The sequence below is a fragment of the Leopardus geoffroyi genome, chromosome C2 (assembly GCF_018350155.1).
Source record: "Leopardus geoffroyi isolate Oge1 chromosome C2, O.geoffroyi_Oge1_pat1.0, whole genome shotgun sequence".
In the NCBI taxonomy this organism is placed as follows: domain Eukaryota; kingdom Metazoa; phylum Chordata; class Mammalia; order Carnivora; family Felidae; genus Leopardus; species Leopardus geoffroyi.
The window spans coordinates 15,852,572-15,872,765 of NC_059333.1; the positions used below are offsets into that span (position 1 = coordinate 15,852,572).

The 20,194-nt window shown below is 41.5% G+C and overlaps 1 protein-coding gene and 1 pseudogene across 3 annotated transcripts in view; both read right to left on the minus strand.

Annotated features, from left to right (window-relative positions):
• Positions 1-995: 995 nt before the first annotated feature.
• Positions 996-1,456, minus strand: LOC123610662 (annotated as a pseudogene).
• Positions 1,457-18,173: 16,717 nt separating this feature from the next.
• MAP3K7CL (MAP3K7 C-terminal like) overlaps positions 18,174-20,194 on the minus strand; it is a 38,319-nt gene continuing 36,298 nt past the window's right edge. For all 3 annotated transcript variants that reach the window (XM_045501546.1, XM_045501547.1, XM_045501548.1), the window contains one exon: positions 18,174-19,331. In XM_045501546.1, coding sequence (XP_045357502.1) covers positions 19,151-19,331 — 181 coding nt within the window. In that variant the 3' untranslated portion in view covers positions 18,174-19,150. The remainder of the gene's footprint in view (positions 19,332-20,194) is intronic.

Below are 20,194 nucleotides of genomic sequence, written 5' to 3' on the forward strand. Positions count from 1 at the left end.
GCCCACGTTGGAAAACTGTGTTCACACTTACCATCTTCTTTGCACTCCTTCCTCCTTTTTTTCTCCATCTCTGTTCTCTTTATTGGCTTTGTATGATTAAAGAGTCATTTAGTACCTCTGACCACACAAAAGAATAAAGAAATAGGCGAAGTTTGACTTTCTCTATGGCATATGCAAAGGAATTCATTTTAATATATGTTGCATTTATTTTACAGATGACTTTTTCTTGTTTTCCTAAAGTTGCAGTTCTAAACTCTCTCCAACTTGCTCTGCGTTTTTAATTCCTCACTTTGCATTGTGGCAAAAGAAGAAAAAAAGCAATCACTATGCCAAGGACACCCTCTAAATAAAGATGGTTTATCCCAGGCATGACTGTGAGCTTTCTCCTCCCCACCGATAGAAAGTGTTAGAAAAAGGAAGTAGCATGAGTCATTACTATTGCCACACATTCAGGAAAACCCCTGCTCGGTCTTCCTCTCTACCCTGTGTATGACAGGAGGTAAATTTTCAGAACATATATTCAGGAGTTTTCTGTAAGAATGCAGCATCAATTTGATTAAAAACAATAAAAAGAAGGACAGACATAAAAAATCTTTGAAGAAGAGAAGAATGAGTCTGATCTAAATTTGTTGAGAGGCTAGTTGTTTGGAAGTGGGAATGCTGTGTCCATTTCTTACACATCCTCTAAAATAACTAGGACCACTCCTAGATCAGGTCACCCAAGCATATCCCACCCCTAAGTGACTGACATATACACAGGATTGTTTCTGTGGGGAAGACACATTCAGCTTTCCAGTTTGATTACCAAGGACATGTTCAACAAAATGAAAAGACAACCTACAGAATGGGAGAAAATATTTGCAGACCATATAGTTAATTTTATACATGGTGTGAGGTAAGGGGTTCAACTTTATTCTTTTGCATCCAGTTGTTCCAACACTATTTGTTGAAAAGATAAAAGATTTGTTGTGTGTGTGTGTGTGTGTGTGTGTGTGTTTAAAGTATAATCTCTATTTTATTTTATTTTTTGCACAAAGCAGTTTTTCTTCAGTCCTTAAAGACTTATCTCCTTACATGGGCTTTGATGGAGGTCATGAGGCAGCACCTGTGGGTCTAAATCAGAGTGGGGTCCTTCTGTGCTTCACGAGGGTGATTCCTAACTACTTTGCTGTGAATGGCACAACTCACACAGCAATGTAGTTTTGTATACAGCTTGAGAAGCATCTAGGTGTCCAAGACACTTGCTTCAGAAATGTCCTTGATGGTGGCAGCCTCCACTATGTTCAGAATAATGAACTTCCTAATGGCCTTTTCCTTGGGCACGCAGTGGGAGAAGTTGGTGGAGGAAACAGACTGCAATTGGCCGTGGCCCTTTCTGGCATGACCATTATTCTTTCTTTTCCTGGTCATCTTCGAAGCAAGGACTCGAGAGAGTGAAAAGATTATGGTTTATCCATTGAATTATGCCAGTACCACATTGTCTTTACTACTTTATTACTGTAGCTTTGTAATAAGTTTTGAAACTGGGAAGTTTACATCCTACAAGTTTCTTAATCTTTTAAAAGATTGCTTTGAATATTCTGTTTCCATGAGTTTCCATACAAATATTAACCTGTCAGTTTCTGCAAAAAAAAAAAAAAAAATAGCAGCTGGGACTTTGAGAGGGATTCAGTTGAACGCATAGATCAATTTGTGGAATATTGCCATCTTAACAATAGTGGCTTCTGATCCTTTGTGTATTTTCTGTATATAAATCTTGTGCTTTAAATAAATTCATTTCTGGGGCGCCTGGGTGGCTTGGTCGGGTAAGCGTCCGACTTTGGCTCAGGTCATGACCTCACGGTCCGTGAGTTCGAGCCCCGCGTCGGGCTCTGTGCTGACAGCTCAGAGCCTGGGGCCTGTTTCGGATTCTGTGTCTCCCTCTCTCTCTGACCCTCCCGCGTTCATGTTCTGTCTCTCTCTGTCTCAAAAATAAATAAACGTTAAAAAATTTTTTTTAAATAAATTCATTTCTAAATTTTTTTTTGCTCTTGTAAATGGAATTTACAAGATTGATTATAGGTGATTATAGTTGATTATAGTTTTGGATTATTCTCACACTTTCCTTTAATTCTTTAAACATGGTTTCCTTCAGTTCATTAGGTGATTTAAAGTCTTCGTTTAAAAAGTCCAAAGTCTGAGGGGCGCCTGGGTGGCTCAGTCGGTTGAGCGTCCGACTTCGGCTCAGGTCACGATCTCGCGGTCCGTGAGTTCGAGCCCTGCGTCAGGCTCTGGGCTGATGGCTCAGAGCCTGGAGCCTGCTTCCGATTCTGTGTCTCCCTCTCTCTCTGCCCCTCCCCCGTTCATGCTCTGTCTCTGTCCCAAAAATAAATAAACGTTAAAAAAATTTTTTTTTTTTAAAAGTCCAAAGTCTGGACATTGTTAGAGAGAATTGTCTGGTTGTTTTCTTTTGCATGGGCTACACATTCTTGTTTCTTTGTGTGTCTCATATTTTTCTGTTGAAAAAATATTTTTCTGTTTTAAACAATATATTGTGGCAACTCTGGAAATCAGATGCTCTCTCCAGGCTTTTTTGTTGCTGCTTTTTTGTTTTTGTTATTATTGTTGCTGTTTATTTATTTATCGGTTTAGTCACTTTTCTGCAGTCTTTGTGTAAAGTCTGTGTTCTTTGTCATATGTGGCTGTTGAAGTCTCTGCCTGGTTAGCTTAGTGGTCAGCTAATGATTACCTAGAGATTTCCATAAATGCTTTGAACTAATAACTCTCCCAGCCTTTGTGTGTTGGGATCTTGCAGCTCTGTCTTAGCTTGTGCAGAGCGTCAAGGCAAGCTAGAGAGGACAGATTAGGACCTTCTGGGGCCTTTTCTGTGTATGCACATGGTCTTCTAGATTTCCAAGAATGTGCGTGAGCTTTTCAAAATCTCTTATGGACCTCTCATTTCCCTGTTGTTCTTTTTTAAGTGTTTTGATTAGGCCCACTCAGTAACCTCATCTCAGATAGCTGCAGTATTAAACAATTGCCATTGATTTTTTCCCCCAAAGTCCCTAGAATCAGGGATGTTGGTACAGAGCATGCTCTGAGTCAGGTCAAATAAAGTCAGGTCATGGGAAGGGGGATTTTCAATAAGAGGCTTTACTGGTCAAATGTTGACAATTGGTCAAACGTTGACAGGCTTTGGGGAAGTTCCAAACCCGTTCTACCCTCTCCAGTTAGACTGCTGGTTCACACAGCTATCACGTTGTGCAACTTTTGGTCCTCAAGGGGAGAGGAGGATGGTTCTTACCAAGAGTCAGCCATTTTTCTTGATAAACACAACTTGGAATTGTGTAATTCTTTAGTTAATTTTCAGAATACAGAAAAATTTGATTTCGACTTTTGCCACAGCTTTTATTGCCTTTATGGAGAAGCAGATTTTTGGAGATCCTTATCTGCCATTCAGGAAGCACTTTTTTTTTATTAAGTTAAAAGATAATTTTTTAAACGTAAAAACATGATACATAAATCAATACCAATATTAAATAAACATATGGCAAAGGTTTTATTTAATTCATTACTTAACGTGGGACACAGTAAGATGTTATATATTCAAGAAAGTATTGAAAGAACACACACACACACACACACACACACACACATACGCATACACAGACAATTGAGAAAGCTGTATACTAGGACTTCCAACACTATGTTAAATAACAATGGTGAGAGTGAACTATTGGGACCTCATCAAGATAAAAAGCTTCTACACTGCAAAGGAAACAATTGACAAAACTAAAAGGCAACTGATGGAATGGAAAAAGATATTTGCAAATGACATATCAGATAAAGGGCTAGTATCTAAAATCTATAAAGAACTCACCAAACTCCACACCCAAAAAAAAAAAAATAATCCAGTGAAGAAATGGGCAGAAGACAGGAACAGACACTTTTTCAAAGAAGACATCCAGATGGCCAATAGACACATGAAAAGATGCTCAACGTCACTCCTCATCAGGGAAATACAAATCAAAACCACACTGAGATACCACCTCACGCCTGTCAGAGTGGCTAAAATGAACAAATCAGGAGACTGTAGATGTTGGTGAGGATGTGGAGAAATGGGAATCCTCTTGCACTGTTGGTGGGAATGCAAACTGGTGCAGCCACTCTGGAAAACAGTGTGGAGGTTCCTCAAAAAATTAAAAATAGAACTACCCTATGACCCAGCAATAGCACTGCTAGGAATTTACCCAAGGGATACAGGAGTGCTGATGCATAGGGGCACTTGTACCCCAATGTTTATAGCAGCACTTTCAACAATAGCCAAATTATGGAAAGACCCTAAATGTCCATCAACTGATGAATGGATAAAGAAATTGTGGTTTACATACACAATGGAATACTACTTGGCAATGAGAACGAATGAGATGTGGCCTTTTGTAGCAACGTGGATGGAACTGGAGAGTGTTAATGCTAAGTGAAATAAGTCATACAGAGAAAGACAGATACCATATGTTTTAATTCTTTTTTTTTAATTTTTTTTAAATGTTTTTATTTATTTTTGAGACAGAGAGAGACAGAGCACGAGCAGGGGAGGGGCAGAGAGAGAGGGAGACACAGAATTTGAAGCAGGCTCCAGGCTCTGAGCTGTCAGCACAGAGCCTGACATGGGGCTCGAACTCACGGACCATGAGATCATGACCTGAGCTGAAGTCGGACACCCAACCGACCGAGCCACCCAGGCATCCCCATATGTTTTCATTCTTATGTGGATCCTGAGAAACTTAACAGAAGACCATGGGGGAGGGGAAGGAAAAAAAAGAGAGGGAGGGAGCCAAACCACAAGAGACTCTTAAAAACTGAGAATAAACTGGGGGTTGATAGGGGGTGGGAGGGAGGGGAGGGTGAGTGATGGGCATTGAGGAGGGCACCTGTTGGGATGAGCGCTGGGTGTTGTATGGAAACCAATTTGACAATAAATTTCATATTAAAAAAAAAAAGGAAATAAAGTTGTGCCTTTAATTTGCCTTATAAATCTTTTCAGGATCCAGGTATATCCCATCTCCCTGGGTAATTAGTTCACTTTTCACTACATGTGGATGACGTGATTCTTATAGGTTACTTTTCCATATTAAATGTCAAAGGCCTTTGAAGACTATTCCTAGTTTATTTGATAGGAATCAATTCCCTACATACAGCCCCACGAATGTTCTCCACGTGTGTATACATGACAAGGAAGCAACCTAGGGTACTGCATCGATTTAGAGGAAGTCAGAAAACAAGGAAATGTCTGTGAGCCCTGATAGTCAGGAAGGAAAGGGGGGGGTGGGAATCTAAAATCAATTGATGTTTTCTCTTTAGATTCTCTCATTTCCTATAATGTTATACAAAGTAAAGATTTCGGAAGAAAGAGAAGATTCGAGGACATGGAGGGAGAGGATAAAGTGGGAGTTTTGTGGGGACTTCAAGGGCATTAAAGTGATGATCATACAGAGCTAAGCATGGCTGGCTTCATAGATGTGCCACATGTGCAGCTGCACAGGACCTACACTCAGAAGGGCCCTGCCCTGGCTTTAAATGCTTTACTGTCAGTGTCAGAGATTCTTAGTTTTTGAGCCAAGGGGTCCAAATTTTCATGTCACGCTTGGTCCACAAATTATGCAATAAACCCTGATGCTACATCAAGCTTTTTTTTAAGTTTGAACCAATTACAAATTAAAAGTAAGCATTTATTCAAATTTCCACCTATTTATTACTTTGATGGCCTTATACTAGGATCCAAGAATAATAGCAAACCAAACTGAGATCTCACAGTCCCATGCTTTTCCCACAGATGGAAAGAATAGGAGTCAAGAAACGACCCTGAGCAACAACCATCAGGAGTCATGTACAATTGATCTTTGCACAGAGCGTAGGAAGAGACGCGTGTTCCTATTAGCAGTTCTTACACGAGCTTAGATAACTGCTCCTAAAATCGAATGTTAGACCTCTAGTAATGGGTGACATCTGCCCCTAGCTAGTGAAGTGGCTTCAAAATCCCCAATCTAGGAACTGAGTAATTCGTCACCATTGTCAAAACCATCCTTTGTCATCCTTCACCCTTAACAGACATTACCCGGTGTAAGAAAAAGAAAATGCCTACAAGCTGAGAGTGTATTACTCACTGTAGAAAAGTAATTACCCTTACTTCCATTTCAGGCATTGAAACAGACCAAATGTCCTATTTCCACGTTCTATACACACATATTCATATAAATATAAACGTGCATCTCTGCACGAAGTGACAGGGCTTTCTATTTGTAGACATATTTGTATGTAACATACTCTGGATAGAGGGGCACATGGCGGGGGGGGGGGGGTGGCTCAGCCAGTTAAGCGCCCAACTCTTGATTTCAGCTCAGGTCATGATCTCAGGATTCATGAGCGAGAGCCCCGCCTACGGCTCTGCACTGACAGCGTGGAGCCTGCTTGGGATTTCTTTCTGCCTCTCTCTCTCAAAAAAAAATAGGATGTAAAAAAATTTTTTAACATACTCTGAAAAGATATTTAAAATGAAGGAATTTGGATATGATCAATATCTTCCAAGAACTTTCATCTGGTAAGACAGAGGTCACTGCTGCCCAAATTGATAAATGGAGAGCCTGACCTGCTGGTATGGCAGTGCTCTTAATCAGCTCCCAAAATAAAAGAACGTAGCCCCGTCACTGCTGACTCACCGCTACCCTCAAGGGTTTGAGTTTCCTTCTTGTGGCAGAATCTTCTGCATCCGCCCCCACACACTTCACCCCATATACTGGTTCTTTTTCTTCCATACTAAGTTTCAAGCAATAGGATTGTATTGGCCAGAGTTCCCCAGAGAAACAGAACCAATAGGAGATAGAGAGAGGGGGGGATTTATTAAAGGGAATTAGCGCATGTGATTATGGAGGCTGACAAGTCCCAAGATTTGTCATCTGTTAGCTAGAGACCTAGGAAGCCAATGGTGCAGTTCTCATGTGAAGGTGGACAGGCTTGAGACCCAGAAAGAGCCAATGTCTCTTATCTGGTCTAAAGGCAGGAAAGAGCCAACATCCCAACTCAAGGGAGGCAGGCAGGAGGAGATCTCTCTTACTCATAACCTTTTTGTTCTATTCAGTACTTCAACTGATCAGACAAGCTCCACCCACATTAGGGAGGCCTATCTGCTTTACTCATTTTACTAATTAAAAAGTAAATCCCAGGAAGCCTGGGTGGCTCAGTCGGTTAAGCCTCAGACTCTTGATTTTGACTCAGGTCATGATCTCATGATTCATGAGTTTGAGCTTCTTTGCTGACAGTACAGAGCCTACCTGGGATTCTGTCTCACTCCCTCTCTCTGCCCCTCCCTCGCTCATTCTCTCTCTCTCTTTCTTTCTCTCAAAATAAAAACAAACAAACAAAAAAGTAAATCTCATGCAAAAACACCCTCACAGAGACACCCAGAATAATGTTTGACCAAACATCTGGGGACCCCATGGCCCAGAAGCATCTCATGGCAGCTTCCAGGATAGCAGCCCACCAAGTTGGCCTCTCTTCTTCTGTGTCCCTACTCCCTGTAGCCATCTTGAACCCCAACAATGAGCAGCTGGCATCTCAGATTATAATAACGAGGGACATCCCTAGGGGCACCTGAGTGGCTCTATAGGTTAAGCGTCAGATTTCGGCTCAGGTCATGATCTCATGGTTTGTGAGTTCGAGCCCCGCATCAGGCTCTGGTCTGCCCCTCCACTGCTTGCACTCTGTCTCCCGCATTGTCTCAAAAATAAATAAACGTTAAAAAATTTTTTTAATATAATAATGAGGGACATCCCTTAATAAGAGCAGATAAATTTGAGGCTCTGAAGATTTTATGGAGCAGAACCTCCAAACCAACCCAGGACTCTATGTTCACACCTACTCTATGATGTGAAAAAAAAAAAATGCTTTTTCACATTATAGAAGAATCTTTCCACTGTTACTAGGGGGTAGTGATTGGGGCTGGGGCACAAGCATGGAATCTGCCCCTTTGCCACTGATTCTAATCCCAATACACCTCCCTTATTCTCCCATTGCACATTACAGAACAGGATCACACATTGGACAACAAATTAGCTAAAATACTTACGACTAGAAAGAAAGAAAGCTATAAGACCTGTGTAGCTCACCAACTCTACAGTGAGGGTGATAATAAGACTTCTACAGCACAGTGATCTTTCGTGCCCCTTTCACAACAATTCATTTCTTTCCAAAAATAACCTTGTGAAGCAGAGAAAGCTGATATTTTCACCCTCATGTTTCTCTCTGAAAAATCTAAGATTGCCCTGCTTGGATGATAATTTGGTTTTAATTGATTCCTCATATGAAGCTAAGCAAAACCATGCAGAATCAAGTGGGCAATCTAATTTCTTATTAAATAGAACACTATCACTTTGCAAACGTTTATGGGGAGCTTTAAAACGGCCTTTATAAATGCAAATTAAGCCTTAAAGCAATATGCTGAGATAATAATAAAATTCTGTTTTAACATGATCGACATCAAAATGACTGCTAAATTTAATTGCCTTTCAATGGAAACCTCTGGTCACTGTAGAACAGAAGGACCTTGGGCTTGTCATTTGTTCGTTGTCTTGGGTTTTCAATTAAACAGGAAAACGCTATTATTGGTGTCAAATGCATGTTAGCATTAAAGGCCAGGGGAGGGGCGCCTGGCTGGCTTAGTTTAGTGAAGTGTGCAGCTTTTGATCTTGAGGTTGTGGGTTCAAGCCCCACGTTGGATGTAGAGATTACTTAAAAATAAAATCTTAAATTTTTTAAAAACCTTTATTTATTTTTGAAAGCCAGAGAGAGACAGAGTGTGAGCAGAGGAGAGGCAGAGAGCGAGGGAGACACAGAATCCGAGGCAGACTCCAGGCTCCGAGCTGTCAGCATAGGGTCCAACGCGGGGCTGGAACTCAAAAACTGTGAGATCATGACCGGAGCCAAAGTCAGATGTTTAACCAACTGAGCCACCCAGGTGCCCCTAAAAATAAAATCTTTAAATAAATAAATACATAAAGGCCAGGAGAAATCCTAAAGCTGAGAGCTCTTTAACTTTTTTTAGCCCGGTGTTACTCTAATTTATTTGATCATGAAACAGTGTTTTCTTCTTTTTTTTTTTTATTACATACTTAACATTTCAAACACTGATGTTGTAAAAGCATGGTTTCAGAAATCCGATGCCACATTCAACTTCCAGAGCACTTTCTTCTAAACAAACAGCAGTTAAGGATGAGGTTGGGAGGGGGCAGGGTCTGCACGCCCAGCTTTCTCTCCACCATCCTCCCAAATTAGGATTGCCAGACTCAGCCAATAAAAATACACAGCTCCCAGCGCACCTGGGGGGTTCAGTCGGTTGAGCCTCTTACTCTAGATTTCAGCTCAGGTCATGATCCCCCCCGGGTCAGGGGATCGAACCCTGTGTCGGGCTCTGTGCTGACAGCGCTCAGCCTGCTTTAGATTTTCTGTCTCTCTCTCTGCTCCTCTCCCCCACCTCTCAAAACTAAACCATTTAAAACAAAATACAGAGGCATCTGGGTGGCTCAGTGGGTTCAGCAACCAACACTTGATCTTGGCTCAGGTCCTGATCTCATGGTTTGTGAGTTCAGTCCCCACGTTGGGCTCTGCACTGACAGTGTGGAGCCTCCTTGAGATTCTCTCTCCCTCTCTCTGTGCCCCTCCCCACCATCAAAATAAATAAATAAGCTTTAAAAAGATAAACAAAATTTTAAAATACAGAGTTCCCAGTTAAAATTAAACTTCAGATAAATAGCTTTTTTTTTTTTTTACACAATGATTGGGACATACTTATGCCATATATATATATATATATATATGTATATATATACACATATATATATGTATATATATACACATCTCATATTTTGTCTGACAACCCTGCCCCTGACCCATCCTCAGGAAAGGAGGGGCTGATGGTCCTCCTGGCTCATATTTCCAGACATTTAATGGACAAACTAGGAAGGACACAGGGTTAAAATCACAAATTTGGCCATCCTGGCCATCTTGGGGTTTTGTTTGTTTGTTTGTTTTTAATTAGCTACTGAGGTATTTCTACCTTTTTACCTTGTTGGTCATCTGTGCAAAAGACTCTCAGGGACGCCTGGGTGGCTCAGTTGGTTGAGTGTCTGACTTCGGCTCAGGTCATGATCTCACGGTTCATGAGTTTGAGCCCCGCATCAGGCTCTGTGCTGAGAGCTTAGAGCCTGGAACCTGCTTCGGATTCTGTGTCTCCCTCTCTCTCTGTTCCTCCCCTGTTCGCACTCTGTCTCTCTCTCTCAAAAATATAAAAAGCTAAAAAAAAAAAAAAAAGACTCTCCATGCACCTCTGTAGATGCACCACTCTCCCCACTTTTCCACCCTGGTATGTGCCCCAGGAGCCTGGCTAGAGGGACCACAGCAACAAAGTTCCCTTGCCCTCTGACTTGTGATTGGGTTTTCCCGGTGGGAGCCACCAGCAGAAGAGAGAAGGACAGGAGGAGGGAAAGACCGACGTATCTATCCTCTAGGCTACTCCCAGCTAAGCCCTGGGTAAGCTGTGGCCTCACCTCCTCACCAAAGCACAAATTCTTGGGAATGCGATGGGGCGGAGCCTCCTCTCCAGAACAGTCCCTGTCAGGTCCTAGTACTGCTTCTTCCCTCCTTCATCTTCCAAGGCGTAGGAGAGACTTCCCTGAGGCTGCCAGTCCCAACAGCTTCACCAATCCTCCCAGCTTCCCTTAACTCTGTCCCCAACTTGGTAAATATTCCTTTCATTAGGTCTCCTTTCATTGGCCCCTTTTGAATGCACTCTTGTTCCCTACGAGGACAGATTACAGAGAGGAGGACTGAGATTTGGGGGATATACAAACTCCTCACCTGCACCTTAATCCTCAATCTCAAACTCAAACTAGGTTTGCAGAAAGTCTCGCTTTGGGGGTTTTAGCACCAATAATAAAGAGATTCCTTGCTTCCCATCTCTGGGTCAGCCAGCTAAAGGTCAGTGAATGCCACTCAGTAGGCTTTTATAGTTACTGCTACTTGAACCACTATTATTATAATTAGCACCCTGCATATCTGTATTTATAATATTGCAATGGTTTTGTAACAGTTTGGGGGTGGGGGTCAGTGTATTCAAATGCCATCAACATTCATCTCTCTCTGTGAAAAGAAGAACGTACAACCAGATGGAGATTTGCACGTAGAGCACAGTGACTCCCGAGTCTTGAGTCTTCTCACCTGGGATCTGAGATCTGACCCCTGTGTTCACTATGCTAGTTCCCAGAAGGCAGAAATCCCTAAAATTTGGTCGGGAAACCAGATATTCTCAGAATATATATTGTGACAGAATAGGGCTTGACACAATAACAAGTTAAATGAAAAACAAAAACAGGGGCGCCTGGGTGGTTCAGTCAGTTAGGCATCTGGCTGTTGCTTTCGGCTCATGTCATGGTCTCACGGTTCATGGGATCAAGCCCCCCATCAGGCTCTGCACGGACAGTGCGGAGCTTGCTTGGGATTCTTTCTCTCTGCCCCTCACACACTCTCTCTTTCTCTCAAAATAAATAAACATTTTAAATTAAGTTTAAAAAATAGAAAGAAACAAAGAAGGAAGAAAGAAATAGAAAAAAAGAAAGAAAGAAAGAAAAGAAAGAAAGAAAGGAGGAAATAAAGACAGGAGGAAATAAAGAAGGAAGGAAGGAAGAAAGAAAAAAAAGGAAAGAGAAAGAAAAGAAAAACCATCCCAACTTACGCATGATTTCTTGCTTTTTCCCAGCTATTTTTAAATCAAATCACCATAGAATCTATGGCATTCTGGAGATTGCAGGATTTGTGAGTCATATCCTTATTTACAGGAATGATGGGGAAAGTCAGCATGTTCAGTATTTACTTCATTTTTGAGAAGTGAGCAGGCAATTAAGAAGCAGGGGGGTGGAGGGAGCAGTCTGTCTCACACATAACTTTACCTCATCCTACTATCTCTTTATCTTTCCCTTTCCAAGGCTCAGATCTGAGAGAACAGCTACTGCCCAGACATGTTCAGTGACAGACAAAATAGTTTGAGATCAGCCAGTTGCAAATGCAATTTTTCCCTCATTGGCTGTTGAAAAACTTGGTTCCTCCTCTATTCACACTGGCTCAGTCCTTCTGCTCAGAATTCTCATCCTAAACTCCTTAGTGCAAAAGCAGCCACTAAAAAGTTTTTAAAAGACAAAATCTTCAGGGACCCACTCTGTTTTCTGGCTTGTATGACTCAGGCCATCACCTCACCATCATTATCACATTATCTGCACTCTTAAAAGCCACCCACACACAAGGACTGGATAGGAAGGAACATTTTCAAGGTTTCAAGGAGCAGAATGAAATAGATATGATTTTAACAGTATAACTTAAAACTCTTTTGAGTAGAAGACATTTTTCTTTCAGGGAACTTTTCCTGGTAACCCTGAGAAATCATATATTCCCAGTTATTTAAAACACAGACTGTTAGAATTGGAAGGGTATTCAAAGAATCTAAAGGTTCATGCTATCAGCTTCATGGGTTATTTAATCTTGACCTATGTGCATTTCAAGTTTCTACGTTCATGTGTGAGATGATTTCACTCTCTCCTCTGATTATCATTCTTTAAAAATAACGAGATGGCTGGAAAATATTGTCTTAGAAGTTCTAATTGCTTAAGAATATTCTCTTGCCAGTTCTAGGTTTGGCAATTTTGAAACATGAAATAAACATTTAAAAACAGGTTGCTAGGGGTGCCTGCGTGGCTCAGCCGGTTAAGCGTCCGACTTTGGCTCAGGTCATGATCTCGTGGTCTGAGAGTTCGAGCCCAGCCTCAGGATCTGTGCTGACAGCTCAGAGCCTGAGGCCTGCTTTGGAATTTGTGACTCCCTCTCTCTCTCTGCCCCTCCCCCACTCACACTCTGTCTCTCCCTGTCTCTCAAAAAATAAATAAACATTAAAATTTTTTTTTAATTTTTTAAATAAAAAAAATTTTTAAATAAAAACAGGTGGATAGTAGAAATATTCATTAAAAAGAAGGATTATTATAAGCGTCACCCATTTAAATATATTAATGGTGACTGTGAAGGTAGATTCGGTCTGACCAAGCGTTTATTATTCTCTAAGGAGAAAAATATTCATTAAGTGACTTATCAAATCAAATGTATATAATAACCCTGTCTAACTAACTTATCATCTATCTAGCCCACTAGCTAAATATATACAATATAAATAGTCCTATATAGCACTCTCAGCAATTTAAAAAAAAAAATTTTAACGTTTATTTATTTTTGAGACAGAGAGAGACAGAGCATGAACGGGGGAGGGTCATAGAGAGAGGGAGACACAGAATCTGAAACAGGCTCCGGGCTCTGAGCTGTCAGCACAGAGCCCGACGCAGGGCTCGAACTCATGGACCGCGAGACCATAACCTGAGCCGAAGTCGGACACTTAACCGACTGAGCCACCCAGACGCCCCAACACTCTCAGTAATTTAAAGTGAAGTAACTTTAAAAAGAAAATTCTTAAAACATGTCACTATAGAAGATAATGTGTTCACATGGTACGCCCTATGTTTAAATTCAGTGGCTTCCTATTGCTTTTAGGATCAGGCCAAAATTCTTAACGTGATCTTCAAGTTTCTGCCTTATTCTACAACTTCATCTTGTATCACACTCTCCCTACATCTTCATGCTCAGCCACACTGGTCTTCCTTCAAGTCTTTGAACATGTCACAGGGCCTTTGTACATGTTTTCATTCTGTCTAGATGCCTTCCTCCACCCACCTTCTTTGCCTCTTGAGCTCTTACTCATCTACCAGATCTTACCTCAGGAGTTACCACCTTACGGAAACCATCCCAGCCTCCTTATCTCAGTTAGATTCGCTTTCATAAACTAGGTTTCTTTTCTGCTTGGCACTTACCTCATTTACATGATGTATTTGTTATCTACTGCTAAATATCACCTCAAAATTTATTAGCTTAAAACAGTAAACATTTATCATCTCTTGGTTCCTGCTAATCAAGAACCAGGAGCAGACTGGTGGTGTGGCTGTGGCTCAGAGTCCCGTGACATTGCAAGATGTCAGCCAGGCTGCAGCCATTTGAAGTCTTGCCTGGTGCTAGAAGGTCTGCTTCCAAGTTCATTTGTAGGACCTCAGTTCCTTACCATGTGGCCTCTCCAAGGCCTGCTTAAGTCTCTTCAGAACATGGCAGGTGGCTCTCCCCAGAGCAAGTGATCCCAGAGAACAGATGAGAAGGGAGCTACTGTGTCTTTTATGACCTCGCCTTAGAAGTCACATAGTGCCACCTCTTCTCTATTCTGTTTGTTAAAAATAGGTCTTTTAGTCCAATCCACACTACACGGCAGGGAATTTACCCTCTACCTTTGAAGGGGATTTTTGGATATATTTTAAGATGACCCCAGGGCGCCTGGGTGGCTCAGTCGGTTGACAGTCTAGCTCTTGATTTCGGCTCAAGTTATGATCCTGGGGTCGTGGGATGGAGCCCTGCGTCAGGCTCTGTCCTGAACGTGGAGCCTACTTAGGATTCTCTTTACCTCTGCCCCTCTTCTTCACTCATTCTTTTTCTCTCTCTCTGTCTCTCTCTTAAAAGAAACAACAACAAGAAAAGACTACCCCAAGTGGGTATTTGGGTAAATGTCTACCTCCCTTACTAGACTAAGGGTACCTTAAGAATGGCACCCATTTTTTTATTGTTCACTGTTGTGTCCCTGGCACCTTCCAGGATGCCTAGCAAAGTACAAGCATTCAGGAAATAGTTTTAAAAATGAATGAATTTGGGGCCCCTGGGTGGCTTGGTCAGTTGAGCGTCCGACTTCGACTCAGGTCATGATCTCACCATTCGTGGGTTCAAGCCCTGCATCGTGCTCTGTGTTGACAGCTCAGAGCCTGGAGCCTGCTTCGGATTCGGTGTCTCCCTTTCTCTCTGCCCCTCCCTGATCGCGCTTGCACTCTCAAAAATAAAAAATTAATAAGTGAATGAAACTTAGTATTTCAATCCCAGTGCTAGGGAACTTTTACAAATTACTTAGTTACTAATTCGGGAGAATGGGGATAATTATAGCTACCTCTCAGGTCGTTACAAGAATTTAACAATACAGTCTATATAAAGCACTGGCATAGTCTGGCACAGAAGGGGCTCAGGAAATGTCACCTCTCATCTTCTTTGCTTCCGTTGCATATGGAATCCATCCCAAGCCACATGGATTCTACTTATCACATCTCCCCATCCCTTCTAGTCTGTTACTCCATTTCAATTGCGGCCTCTCTCCTTGCACACTCCTATTACCCTTCTGACAGTTCCTCTGCCTCCGGTCTCTGTCTCCTGTGATCCATCCTATGCACTACAACCATATTGCTTATCTTCAAGTCCTGTCCTCATCACTTCTGATTTCAAAACATTTCTGTCCAGGGGCGCCTGGGTGGTTCAGTTGGTTAAGCATCCAACTTTGGCTCACGTCATGATCTCACGGTTCATTCCCTCAGGGGCCCCCATTGGGTTCTGTGCTGACAGCTCAGAGCCTGGAACTGACTTCAGATTCTGTGTCTCCCTCTCTCTCTGCCCCTCCCCCTGCCCACATCCTGTCTCTCTCTCTCTCTCTCTCTCTCTCTCTCTCTCAAAAATAAACATTAGGGGCGCCTGGGTGGCTCAGTCCCTTAAGTGTCCGACTTCAGCTCAGTTCATGATCTCGCGGTTGATGAGTTCAAGCCCCGCGTCGGGCTCTGTGCTGACAGCTCAGAGCCCAGAGCCTGCTTCGGATTCTGTGTCTTCCTCTCTCTCTCTGCCCCTCCCCCTACTCACATCTTGTCTCTCTCTCTTTCTCTCAAAAATAAACATTAGGGGCGCCTGGGTGGCTCAGTAGGTTAAGCGTCCGACTTCAGCTCAGGTCATGATAAACGGTTTGTGAGTTCGAGCCCCGTGTCAGGCTCTGTGCTGACAGCCCAGAGCCCGGAGTCTGCTTCGGATTCTGTGTCTTCCTCTGTCTCTGACCCTCCCCCATTCATGCTCTGTCTCTCTCTGTCTCAAAAATAAATAAACGTTAAAAAAGTAATCAAGAAACATTAAAAAACAAAGTTTTTAAAACATTTCTGTCCAAACTCCCCCTGCAACCAGGGCCCGGTGGAACTTCCCAACCTAATTATTCACTATCCGCCTGCATATACTCGACAGTAAAGACTCCTCACCGCCCCCATATCTGGGCTTCCCAACCACTGTTCTTCTGCTCATGCCATCCTTTCCTTCTCTGAACTCCGACTGAAAACTTCATCTATCTTATTGCACTGACGTTTATTCATGTCTTCAGGAACTAGAACAAATATGCTACTTCTGTTACTAAATTGGAAGCATCTCGAAGGCTAGGATGGTGTAATTCATTCTTCATCCTCTGTTGTCGCTACTCTGCCCTGCACTAGGAAAGTGTACCATAAACTTTTGTTGAATTGGATTTGAGTTCCAGACGGCTTTTATTTCCTTATTTATACTGACTTCGCGATACAGCCAAGTCCAGATGCCAGAATGAGATAGAGCACATGCTCTGCCCTTTCCAGTGATTAGACATTTGACCTCTACCCACAGATGACCACATTCTTGTCGTGTCTACATCAACTAAGTGACCCACAAAGAGCAATTCTCCAATAGAGCAATTGCAGAATACAATATGGGTTGCATTTTCCTTTAATTCTGGCCGAAAAGCAAATATCTTCACCTTAATATTCATCGGACCTCTGTGCTCATTTTTAATGCTCTATATCATTTTCATTATTGCTAATAGCAAGAATACTGTAAATATATTTGAAGATAGGAAATTTTTAAATGGTTCTGTGTTATATAGATAATATGCAGAGGTGAGTAAGACTGGGGGGAATTTGTTACATGCATGGAAAGCTAAGACTGGCAATGCGAGAAATTTTGCTTTTAGATTTCTCTGGCACGACTTCAAAAGTAGATGATGTTTTCATGTTTTCAATGAATAAAAGTCTGCCTCAGACACACACACGTAGGGAAATTCTTGCTGTTGAGTCATGAATAGATACCTTTAGGAAACATGTAGTAAAATGTCAGGCTGAGACAGGCACAGATATTACAAGTATTTACTCAGTGTCTCCTCAATATATTACCAGTGGTGTTCCAATATTTTGACCCGGTTAAATTATTTTCATTCTGGTAGAGCAAAGATATTTTGGAACTATATTTCCCTGCTCCCAATTATCTATAAGGGGCCATGACTGCTTGAATTCTGTAAATCTATGTAAACCTCTTCAGATGGGCAGTGACCAAAAACTAATTCCTGTGTTTAGACATTGGCAATGTACTCTTCATTCTCCCAGTCCATTAACCCTGGATTTATATAAATTTAGTGGCCAATTCCCTCTTTATATTAGTATGTATAAGCCTTGGGGTTACTAAAGAAGAAGGTTCTACCAGGATAATAGGGACTTTCGTCTTTGGTCAAATGTTAAAGCAGCTTCAGGATGAATAGGTGCATATAACATTAAAATGTTGAGATCTAGCAAAAAGCTTTGTTTTACAAGTGAGGAAATGGACGTTCAGGGTGTATAGAGACTTCATGGACTCTGCACCCCCTGGCAAGAAACTTGTGACCCTGCAACATGCTTCCCCTTGGCATCTGCCCACCTGCCCAGTGACTAGTCTAGTCTTGGGTGTATCAGACTGGTCACTATTGGCATGTTGGGCCAGGCAATTCCTTGTAGCTGAGGGTGTCATCCTGTGCATGGCAGGATGTCTAGCAGCATCCCTGGCCACTATTCTCTAGACGCCTCTAGCACCTGTTCATCCTAGTCATGACAATAACAACAACAAAATGGCTCTAGACCTTGCCATCTGTCCACCCAGGGGTAAGTCACCCCCCGTCCATAAAAACTGGTCTATCTTTGGCCATCCTGGTGTTTTAATCAACCATCCTCTTCTACGTTTTCTGGGAAAATACCTTAAGACACTAATGCATCATACTGAGTATTAGAATTCTGCATGACCTACGTGAGAATCTGCAGTCTTTCCAAGAGAAGGGGCTTCACTGCTGATTCTGCGCATACAAATATGACTAGGAACACATTCCGACTCAGGGTAGCCAGTCCCAACTAACGGTAGCATAAGGGAAGTTAAGAAAGGGACAAAATACAGACTGACAGTTTGATTCATGTTTAATGAAAAAGAAGTTACATGAACAGAAATGGACATAAAACAAAGATCCGTTTGGGGAACTATGGTGATAGTTGGAACAAGAGACGAATCATTTTATTCTTGAAATTACTCATATATTCTTATTAGTTATCACTGATCCAAAACCTCTCCTTAAATCCAAAACAAAGTCATAGTCATAGTTTTACTCATGTTTTCATGGGAACTCACCAAAGCAATGTCCAAACAATACTTTTCCATTTCCCGCATGCCCCCAGAGCACACACAAGCAAAGGCAGAGATGTTTACCGTCAGGTAACATGGTGTGAAAAAAAAATGCAGCCTTATCAGCTTTTTATTACAACAGCAAGTTAGCACTGGCAGTGTGCTTTTGGCACAAACATGCTTTCTGCTAATATTTTCATGAGAAATCTTTTATGATATGCAACCATTTATTCTCAGTACAATCAATCATTGAGGGATCAAACCTAACTCTGGTGAACATAAAAATGTGTGCAGAAGTTTCTGACTTCAGGTTTGAGCATAGTTGAAATATTCGAGACATGAAATTTAAAAATACACAGGTATGAAACTACAGTGAGCATCTTACTAGTTTGTTTTCCTGGCTTAATTCTGTTCACAATTGTTAGCGGAGTCAGTTAATATTCTATTTTCATCTTTTTCTACCCTGATGTACACTCTGATCACATCTTCGTAAATAAGAAAAAAATGTATCTTTGGAAGTGAGTTATGATCTCGGAAAACATATACTGCCAATAGGCTTGCTTTAATTATCTTATTTAAAATATAATCTCCCTTCTCACAAACTTGATCTGGCAAGCATTAAATTCATTACAGATGTTTGCCACGTGGGTAATAGAAACAAACAGTAGGTTTTACACACTATCCCTTTAAAATGAAAATCTTTTGGCCAGCACACAACAGTCACCAACCTTTTATGCTCACATTGAATAGTTTCAAGTTAGGATGAGCCCTGTCTCTTCTGATACTGTATTCTAAGTTTTTCCAGCTGTTCTACACATTGGGACTGAGCCAACTTCAATGTCCGGTTCTCCTCCATCAGTACCTCGAATTCCCGGGCCAGCTGAGCGGCGTCCACCTTCTCCTTTTCTGCCTGATCCAGCTTGGCAATGAGCTCCTTTCTGAAGACCCAGGGGGCAGGTGAGGGAAAAAGCACACAATTTAATGCAAACCAACTAAATTATGCAGTAACAGCATAATGGAAGCAGAACTTTGATTCTGCTTTTCTAAATTCACCACCTCTAGTTACTTCCAGCGACTTTCTTTTAGCTTTTCCAGCTTTGCAAGTTGTAGCCACCTTATTTTATTCTAGCACCTCTACCAGACACATCCAAAATACTCAACATAGACCCAAAAAGCTCAATAAGTCCTTTGACAGTCAAAACAAGGTGATTTGTTTAAAGAGTACAAAAATGGTAAAAGCTACAATTAATTTAAGGGGAAAAAAACCCAGAAAGTCAGTTTATGAGTTAAAATGTTATCTATTGTCTTACAGATAGAACTGTAGTTTGTCCTTTACCTTGTCTTTGTCCTCCAAAATCAGTTACTATCTAACTTTGTTTTCTACTTGAGAGCTTAACAAATCCTTAACAGTCTCCTTTAAACTAAAGAATCCAACTTCTGCCTGCAAATATTATTTTCCAAGCCTTTCTGGACTGCTGATATAGATAGGTATAGATATCTGCAGCCCTATTTAATAAAACATTATATCTACATTTCCTTCTGGCCTGACTCTAGAATTCAGAGAGCAGGCTAAGGTTATTGGAGGGATAAGGAGTGATAAAGTCTTAAACAAATTCAGTTCTCAGTAATTACCTATCAATAATTCATTGATATAAATACACATAATAAGGAGCTAAAGGTTCGCAGTCTATGTTTAGATTTACTAAACATGACAACCCAACACAGGTCCACCCCCCTTATGTGGGTCAGTTAATCCTAAACTAGATCTAACAGAATTCTTTGCCTATAAGCGTGTGTCGCA